This window comes from Cornus florida, unplaced genomic scaffold, assembly GCF_030987335.1.
Source record: "Cornus florida cultivar Cherokee Brave unplaced genomic scaffold, ASM3098733v1 CherokeeBrave_3.0.0_Hap2_Chr06, whole genome shotgun sequence".
NCBI classification, from domain to species: Eukaryota; Viridiplantae; Streptophyta; class Magnoliopsida; order Cornales; family Cornaceae; genus Cornus; species Cornus florida.
In genome coordinates this window covers 85,806,897-85,816,973 of record NW_026775576.1, presented here as the reverse complement: position 1 = coordinate 85,816,973, position 10,077 = coordinate 85,806,897, and the positions used below count along the sequence as shown (strand labels likewise).

Sequence of the window (10,077 nt, the reverse complement as noted above, 5' to 3'; positions counted from 1 at the left end):
AATTATCCAACTACGACTAAAGATCACTGATTCAAACCGTAGTATTATAAATAAATGTAGTTTGTTACACTAAATCACTATTTTATCCCAAATGTATTTCCTATTTTAGTTAGATTACAACATCTATTATGGGAAAATTGGATTATTAATCATTTAAAAAAGCATATACAGCTGCCACACAACGCTAGGGTTCTAGAAAAGATTAATCAAGCCGACTTTTTAAAAAAATTACACGTGTCTTGACTTCACTGGCCACATAGCCATACTTGCATGCAATTAAATGCTTACAATTAATGGAGTAATTTATATTTCATAATCCATCTTATCATCATTAAAACATACTTATCATAAATTCTTTTATATTTTTTTTTGTTATTAAAACCAGGACTTTTCGAGCAAGTTTTCAAAAATAAATGGAACTTATTAGGGTTAGTTGTAGATTTGTACGTATATACAAAACAGAAGTCCTATATATACAAGAAACCTCGTCATACAGGCCTTATATATCGGTCCTTAATATTGATATTGTCTTGGTATATATAGAGAGAGAAAGTAGAAGAGAGAGAGAGAGAGGAGAAATGGTGAAAGAATCTGCAAGGAAGTGCTCTCATTGTGGGCACAATGGGCACAACTCAAGAACATGCAATGGGAAGGGCTGTTTTAAGCTCTTTGGCAGAATGATTGTGGTAGAAAAAGATGAATCAATTAGGAAAATCAAGAGCACCGGCAATCTAGCAATGTGTCATGACGCTGGCGAGCACGTTTCCGGCGATGCCGGATACCTCTCCGATGGCCACATTGAATCGGGGAGGGGTAAAGGAGAGAGAAAAAGAGGTGTGATCATGATTGGTTTTCTCTTTCTCGGTTTTACCAGTTTCTTTCTTTCTTTGATTTTGTGGAAAATATATACTTTTATTTTATTTTATGTGATTTGTAGGTTTAGATCTCTCTTTTGGACTATGGTAAGAGCATAAATTATGATAGTTTCATGTTTTCATCATGGGATTTATCAGATTAGTTTTTTTTTTTTTTTTTTTCAATATGAATCAAATCAGGTTTGATATTTTACTATACAATCTAGTTCTTTTAATCTTTTAATTGTCTTCATAAATTCTAATAATTGTCATTGAAGGATGTTTGGCATTAATTAGTATACGAGATTGAGGGCGGGCCAGAAACAACCTCTCCATATGTGAAGGTAAGGCCCTGAGTAAATCTAAACCCCTCTCCGAACCCTATAATAACAGGAGTCTCGTGCACTAAGCTAACCTTCTTAATTTACAAAATTACTAAGACATCATGCATGCATATATAGTTATGTATATACATAGTGTTACATAGTTTGTTTCCTCTATGGCATTGTACTGTTTTTGGACTTAATAGTTTTTTTTTTATTTTTTTTATTCAATTCAATTTTTTTTTAGGTAAATAGTGTCTCTTTTTGGTGGTTTGATATATTAATGTAAAAATAGTGATGGTTTTGTTCAGGAGTGCCATGGACTGAGGATGAACACACGTCCTTCTTATTTGGTTTGGAGAAGCTAGGGAAGGGTGATTGGAGAGGGATTTCAAAGATGTATGTGACCACAAGGACCCCAACTCAGGTGGCTAGCCATGCACAGAAGTATTTCATCAGGAAGGCTGCAACTGAAAAGAAGAAACGTCGATCGAGCCTCTTTGACATGCCCTTAAAAGAACCGGTAATAATCCCCAAGTCCAATGCCACGAAGTCGATTTGGTGCTCCCAATCATAGCATCAAATGTATAGTTGTATACATATATTTTCCTATATGTATTGACTAGCACTTTTGTGAATTTGCAGGCTAATTCTCATCCAGTTTCCCCTGGTTTGCCTTCTAATACAAATGTTGAAACCTCAGAGAATCAACATGTAAAGCTTTTATCTGTAATGCAAAAACAAATTTAGACTTTTTTTTTTTTTTTTGAAGTAGTGATAATTTTTTGTAATTGCTTTTTGTACTTGTACAGAGTGGTAACTCCATAGTGTCTCCTCTGAAAATGACACTTGAAGTCCAAGCAAAGGTAAAGGTCAATTTTTTTATTTTTTATTTTTAAAGGTCTGACGATAATTAAAATAAGTTCTAAAAAACTGAAGAAGTTAAGAAACAAATGAACACTAGCTAATGAGTTGGATTCTTGTAATCTTGCAGGCCAGTACATCATCAGTTCAGGTTTCAAACACCTTGGAATCACCAAAATTTACACCCACAGCTGCAACTGGTGGAATGCCTGATTTTCGTTGTATGCCATACATGGTAAGTCCTCTTTCTTACACACACTACACACAGTGAGCCAGCTAATTAAATCCTATCAAGTGTTCACCAAATTAAACTCATTGTTGATTATATATATATGCCTAGGCATTTTAAGTTTGGGATATTATATAAATGTTATTTGTTACCTATTTATGTGGTAAATATAGAGATAAACACCTAAGTTGAGAGAGAGTTTATTGGAGTCCGCCACAAAAATCGATCAGTTTTTGTATAAGTACTCTTACGTTTGTTTTGAGTTAGGGCCATTATGTTTACAGAAGTGAATTGTCCGCCTAGTCTACAAGTCGAACTTAATGTGACATGAGTTAGTGGGTCAGACTCACATCCATTTTTTGGAGAGCATATACAATATCCGGGTGTTTACATATATAGTACTCTGCCAATGAAAACTTCTCATTTGTTTTGAAAACTATCACGTCGGATCCCACCAAAAAACGAGATAGAATAAAAGAAGTTGAATAAAAATTAGATGAAAATGTATCAGTTCATCCACATTTAAGTATGTGAATAAGTGAATAAATATTAAGAAAAATGGAGAGTTCTTATGACTCTCCGTTAGGCGGGGTACCACATGTAAGTACCCGGAATATTGAATATTTTCTCTCCAGTTTCTAAAGCACTGCAAAGCATTTTCCAATTTCTTTTGGTGCCTAGCTAGCCAAAGCCAGTTGATACTGATTTTTTTTGTTTAATTTTTCATGGTTTATACAGGTGGGAATCCCCAACAATATGCCGAGCTTTGCAGCTACAAAACCTGTATCATTTGTTTATCCCAACAACCAGGGTTTTGTGTATCTCCCTAGAAACAATACAAATTTTGCTACTACTTGTGCACCTTTTCTGTCTCAATTGGGGTGAAGATGATGGAAGATTTAGAATTGAGATATATCTATAAATGGGGTCAAAAGTTTAGTATTGATGAATTGGGTTTGAATATATCTATACATTTTTATTTTTGTCTTTTTTATTTTTGTCAGCAGAGGTAGTAGATATGGAATAAATACTCAGGAATAATGATCCAATAATTCTAAGCCATTTTCTCATTTTCTCGTGACAAAGCAGTATTGTAATCCATGATTCATAGCAAATCTTGGAATGAGAAGTTATTTTTCAAAATCTTAGTCAAAGTTGCTTCAACCCTTTCCCACCTAAGCAATAGTATGTTACAAAATTTCTGATTTCTTGGTTTCGTTTTTTGTGGGGATTTCAATTTTAATCCTACTGTTTGGGTAATGAGAAAGTGAATCAATTTCGACCTTGAAAAAGTCCTTAACAACTTCATTTTGAGCATAAACACCAATTAATATTCATCTGCAATACACAGTTGATTTTGAATGAAAGATCAAGATGGAGCATGTGCACAGATTCAACACAATCACGTCTCTCTCACACTGTGGGCCTGTTTGGCTAGTGCTTTTGCTTCGTGTTTTTTACTTTTGCTAGTGTACTGTAACGAAACAAAAGCACGGAAGCATGTTTGGTAGTATTTGCTATGCTTTTGAATAGTACCAAAGCGCTTACAAAATTGAGGCCAAAATTGAAAGAATCAAAATGATGCTTTTGTTTGCTTCCACAAGGTAGCAAAACCCTATTCAAAAAATTTTATTTTATTTTATTATTATTATTATTTTTTCTAAAATAACATTTTTAACTAACCATTCAAATTTTCAAACTTGCAACACTTTTTATCAAACATGCTTTCATGTTTTGCTTCTAAAAATCTTATAACAAATTTACGTTACCAAATAAGCTTCTAAATAGTGTTGAACACACTACGAATCAAAGCAAAAGCACAAAGCAACTTTGTTTGCCAAACGGGCCATGAGCCTGCTTCTACTTCAAAATACAGTGTTCAGTTTACCAGGTGAGAATCCAGAAGAGCATGTGAACAGAATTCAAATAAGGTACATAAATTTTAGTAAGACCTGTGTTTTCAAATTAAGCCAAACCCATCCAGTAGGCAACACAAGAAGATATTCAGTAATAGTAGGCAAAACAAGGAGGTTGACATTATCAGGCATGCCATGTCATTAGCATGCTCGGCCAATGAAAAAATTCATTATTCTATGAAATTAGTCTCACCTATTTTAAAAAGCTACTATGGACTAACTGTTAATTTAATTTTCATTGGCTGACCGGACATATCAATGACAAGGTATGCCCGATGCACCCAATATCTACTCCATGAACACATACGAGGCATCATTATCAAGATGAGGGATCAGCAAGATTGGCAAAAACACACTCCTCCAAATTTAAAAGAACAATGTTGCCACAAAGCATTTTTATCTGTTGAAACATTTTTATTCACATTGATAGAGCTAAAAAATAGAATCAAATATTGCAATGTCTCCGGTCTAAATACAATTTTGTGACAGCAAATACAAACTGCAGCAACATTAAAGCAAAAGAGAGCGCAAGTCTTTTGCCACTTGTGGACAAGAAACAATGGAAGAGAACTAGCAGCACATATAATTTGTACAGGCCAATCAAAACTCAAATAGGCATAAAAGAATGGGTTTTAGATTACTTCGAAATCAACTGTATAAAAAGTGTATCATTAAGAGGTTTGAAGGGGTTCTGAAACTTGGTACCCTCTCTGGTTAAAAGAGGATAGAGGTGAAAACAATAGTGTTACAAACCCTTGCCAAGTATATATAACCAACTAAGAAGAACAGCAGCCACTGTTCTGGTTGACAGGTTGCCCCCGTATCTGCACTGTTTGCGGCCTTGCATTGTTCATGGTTGGTTGGTTTGCAATCCTGCATTTGCCGAAAAATGGTATTATTAAGATATGTAAATGAAATAAACATAATACTCCATAAAACTAGGTAAGCATAGAGAGTATGAGGGAAAAAGATAATAGGGGTGCAAGCCGGGACAATCATTTCAGTGAGATGGCACAGAAGAGCCCTAATAATGCAACCTACATTAACAGTAAGTAGCATTTTGGTAAGAGGGCAAGAAGGAAAACTTAAAATAAAAAGATATAATCCTAGACAAAATGAAGCTATATAACAGGATCCTGCAGCTGTCATCCAAACAGATTGGATAGCAATCATGATAAATGCTAAAGAATAAACAATAAGAAAAATACTGTTTGTAATTAATTTTTTAAGTAACTCATGTGGTTCATTTAAATGGCTCATTTGGGTTCCATCACTTCAAAAAGTCAAAACAAAGGACCATTAACGCTTTTAGTTAAGAAAGTGTGACTGCCTCATCCACGCTAGCTGGGTAGGGCTTCAGACCTTTGGTATGAAAATTCTGTTTGTGTAAAATTTACTTTTCAATACGTAGTAATATTTATCTTAACAAGCACAAATGAACTATAAATATAGTACCATCATTTCCTCCTTGCTTCACATTTCAATATTCCACCTTTGCTCTCCCATTATTATAGTAAAAGATCACATATTAAGTAGGAAAAGAAGTACCTATTCTTGATGTCAGCGCACATAGCCATGAAAGCCTGTTCCACATTAGTAGAACTTTTTGCACTCGTCTCCAGGAATGGAATGCCAATTTCATCCGCAAATGCCTTTCAAAAGTATAAAACCACATCCCTATAATGAGTTTCCACTAGCTTGCTCCATGAAAATATGGCAATATCAAGTGGAGCATGAAAATGTGTTTTACCTTTGCTGTTTCATACGACACAACTTTGTTAGCAGTAAGGTCACACTTGTTCCCGACAAGAAGTTTGTTTACATTCTCACTTGCATAACGATCAATTTCATTCAACCATTGCTTAACATTGTCGAAGCTCTCTTGGTCAGTTACATCATAAACTATCTGCCAGAATCGCCAATAATGTGATAGGAGAAAAAAAAAAAAATATGGGACATTAACCAGTTCCGGTCCTGCCACAGCAGGAAACAGTAAAGGGAGGACTTGAGACAGACCTAACCTTTGATTGGGATATAAAAAAAATAAAAAAGTAATATATATATATGTCCAAAGAAACTGAAGGTGGAGCTGTGTGAAAAGAGAAAAACATAAAATTAGCATAATGCCTAGAAATTAAAAAAATGTAAAACTTACTATAATGCCATGTGCCCCACGGTAGTAGCTACTAGTGATTGTTCTGAAACGTTCTTGTCCAGCAGTGTCCCACTGCATGTCCCAGATGAAAGATGTAATGAACTTCATTAATAGCTAGAAATAATAATAACAAATTGGTTCGGTGCCTTATAACATTAGGTGAAATTTAACGAAAAAAAATGGCACAAAATTGAACCAACAGGATTGTCAAAACCATATATTCTATCATTTATATTTGGTGGTCAAAGAATGCTACACATACTCAATGCACACATCCAAGCAGGCAGGAACCCAAATAAGGAAAATCCAAGAAAAAAGAAACATAGAAAACCGCAAAGTCATAGGACTCTAGACCATTAGCAATTCAGAAATTTTACTAATAGCTGATAGGATTCCTCCATCATAAATTACTATTGCCAATGCAACAGTATAATTCCCCCAAAAAAAAAAAAAAGAGAACTTACAATTTGAAGTTTAATGGTCTTCCCATCTTGATCCACTGTGCGTATTTTCTGAAAAATAAAAATACAAAATACAATCAAAGCTAATTACAATGCCAAATAAACATTTTAACCAATATAAAGTTGATTCTTACAAAGTCAACACCAATTGTGCTAATGTAACTGTCCAGATATGAATCATCCTGTATCAGAAGAGATGAAGAAAATTATTAATCGATCTGAAATTCATCTCCACAGAACCAAAACTAGTGCATTACATTCAGAGATATAATTCAAGCAACAAGAATACTAAATTCAATATTTTACTTTAAACATTCAAAAAGAGACTATTTGTCAGTTGAGCTGTCTAAATTAATGATGGACTAATTTCTTGTATAGGGAGAGAGAAGGCTGTTTAAAATGGGAGATGCTTCCCCATACTAAATTTTCCCGTCACATAGAAGGCAAGATATAGAAAATCAAAGTTCAGAACACAAGAAAGCAAAAATCTGAATTTCACTATTAAACACATTAGAATTTAGATGGCAGTTTGAGATTGCGGGGAAAACTTCATTCATCTGCCAAAACTTGATGCATCTCCATTTGAACAATACTCGGAACATCACAAAGAATAAATTCTTTAATGATCAGCAAATAAATTATTAAAAGGGAAAAAAAAAAAAAAAGAGGAGGGGTGGAGGGAGAGAGACTAGAGAGAGTGGAGGGGGGGTGAGAGGGGGGAACAATATAAATAAATCCAAACATCCTTAAGGACCTTAACATTGTTTGACACTTTAACCCTTTTTCATGCTCACCGCAAGTGTCAATATGAATTGGAATTGGGCAGTTATCGCAAATTAATTAACATATACATAGTAATGCAAAATACTCATGTACGATTCTAAATCTCTTAACTTACCTTGCTTGCATAATAAAAATCTTTTATTTCTGCAGCCCACAAGGGGTGTGTGTGTGTGTGTGTGTGTGTGAGTGTAGAGAGAGAGAACAACAGAACTTTCAAGAAAATACATTTGTTAAATTGTTTATGGTATCATAACCAGTGGGGTAAATTCCTAGTGAACATTTGACCACACATTCAACGAACCTCCAATGAGCAAGAAAATATTTTATCAAGTGTTGAAACTAAAAGAATGGGTGGCATTCTAACAGCTTACAGCAAATCTCAGAAGAAGACATGATTTGCCAACCCCAGAATCTCCAATAAGCAAAAGCTTGAACAAGTAATCACTGCAAATGACAACATGAAATACATTGTTAATTTTTCTGCTTTGGACTCGGCTGCAAAAAAACTGACCAATCGTTATGCGGAAAAGGGCTTGGAAAATAAGCCTTCCAATTTCATGTAGACAAACTTGCCAAAAAAGGTATATAATGTGTATTATTACACCAGGAACACAGCTATATAATATCACTACATTGTCTATTACTTTCACACCTAAGGTGGCATATTGCATTTTATGATCTTGAGTACTTTAGCAGGCAACAAAAGGTGATCGTCTTACCAATCCCATTTTCCGTTGGAAAATTTTCACAGCATTACTACCTTTACTGCATACCCACAGATACCATTATATAATTTCCTTATTTTCTTATAAATTTAGGAATATACAACCATTGCAAAAAGAAAAAGAATGAGAGAAATCAAAATTCAACAGTTCTATCCTGCAACCTCTTTAACTGTTCCATCTACACAATATTTGACATCCACCCTTCAAATAAAAGCATTGGTACCAACAGGCCAATGGCCTAGCGATATCAAACCCTTAATTCCCAAAACTCCCAAAGCGAGGTCACTGGAGGCATGCGTGTGAGTACCAACTAAGAAAAAAATAAAAATAAATAAAAGCATTGGCAATACTATTTGGGTTATTTCATGTTCCTTACAAATGAATCTAGAAAATTAAAGAAATGGGTTGTTGTATTTGGCTATCACAAACCAAACAGTTAATTCTTAACACCAATTTTTAACAAAACTACAAGACACACGAGCACTGTAATCCAACAATTGAACATGATGATATTGACATGCATCTTATGCATGTTAGATAAAGCTTTGCTTTTTTTTTTTTGGTTCACGACCGATTCATAATTCTATAAAACAAATGAAGACAATCGCGTACATAAATTTCAATAGCATTCAATTAATACAAATCAAACTAAAAATCCGAAACCAAAACATCGTAATCTGTGCAAAACCAAAACCAAAACCTATCAGGCCAATAATTCAAATCCAAAAGACATAGATCTCAAAATTAAACACGTTTACAACCGATCGTATCAAGAGACCAGAGACAAGAGACTTTACTATTCGGCATTCATGACTTTGTGTTGCTAAGGCTGACTGATCTAGCGGTGAAGGAGACAGAAAATTCTCCTTCCGAAGACTGCGATTCCAACGGAAGATTGGGTCGTTGCCGGAAAAAAAATCAGGTGAAAAAGCACCGCACGTAATTGGGTATTCGTTTGGACGTTAATGCGAAATTGATGAGATCGAAATGTTATATAATAGCACCGACAGGGCCAACTGGATTACCTGAGACGAGTAATTTGACGGAATAACCCCTGTTCTTCTTCAAAATTACACGCACTAAAGTTGAGATCCATTGGATTGCCAAGTCATATAACATAAATGGACAAACCCAATTTTGGGCGAATAACATTTCAATTGCATGTAGAACTGCATCAAGTTTTAACAACTGAGTAAAGAAGGTTTTACGCCATATTTTTAAGACATGAAATTTTAAAAATATCTTTATATCTTTTGATAAATAAATATATAAATATACGACCCATTTACAGTACCCGAAAAAAGAGCTCAGTCAGTACTCCAAAAATATCTCTATTGTTTTTACTTTTTAGCGAGGAGCAAACAAAACAACACGCCGAATCACAAGCTCCACGTCCATGCAAGCTTCTCCGATGAACGAACCAAGAAAACCCTGTGTTCCAACACGTTCCAGCCCAACAAGCCCAAGTTTGGCAAGCTAAACCAAGTGATCGGGTGTGTCATCGTGAACGAAATAACGACCTTGGGACCTTGGGTCGCAATGTAGAGGAGTTGGGTTAACGACTTGACAAAATTGGCCTAACACATGACATTAAATAATTAAAGTAGACTTATTCATGTATTATTGGTTTAAATCAATGATTAAGTACATCTTCACCAGAAGGACCCAAGTGTACAATCCTAGACCATGGCTACTTCACATTAATGTTGTTTGAGAGATTATATATGTATATGAGTAGTGATTTCTTGCTCTCCATGGAACAAGAAA

The 10,077-nt window shown here is 34.7% G+C and overlaps 2 protein-coding genes across 2 annotated transcripts; one reads left to right on the top strand and one right to left on the bottom strand.

Annotated features, from left to right (window-relative positions):
* The first annotated feature begins 578 nt into the window (after nt 1-578).
* LOC132314488 (transcription factor KUA1-like) lies at nt 579-3,155 on the top strand. The gene is made up of 6 exons (XM_059813350.1): nt 579-834; nt 1,483-1,700; nt 1,823-1,906; nt 1,990-2,043; nt 2,172-2,276; nt 3,009-3,155. Exons 1-6 carry the CDS (start codon nt 579-581, stop codon nt 3,153-3,155), a joined length of 864 nt encoding a protein of 287 aa, XP_059669333.1.
* Nucleotides 3,156-4,566: 1,411 nt separating this feature from the next.
* On the bottom strand, nt 4,567-9,284 carry LOC132312529 (GTP-binding protein YPTM2-like). The gene is made up of 8 exons (XM_059810920.1): nt 9,108-9,284; nt 7,957-8,029; nt 6,937-6,984; nt 6,806-6,853; nt 6,342-6,413; nt 5,937-6,092; nt 5,735-5,838; nt 4,567-5,059 (listed from the first exon to the last, which is right to left on the bottom strand). Exons 1-8 carry the CDS (start codon nt 9,119-9,121, stop codon nt 4,963-4,965), a joined length of 612 nt encoding a protein of 203 aa, XP_059666903.1. The 5' UTR covers nt 9,122-9,284; the 3' UTR covers nt 4,567-4,962.
* Between the last annotated feature and the right edge of the window lie 793 nt (nt 9,285-10,077).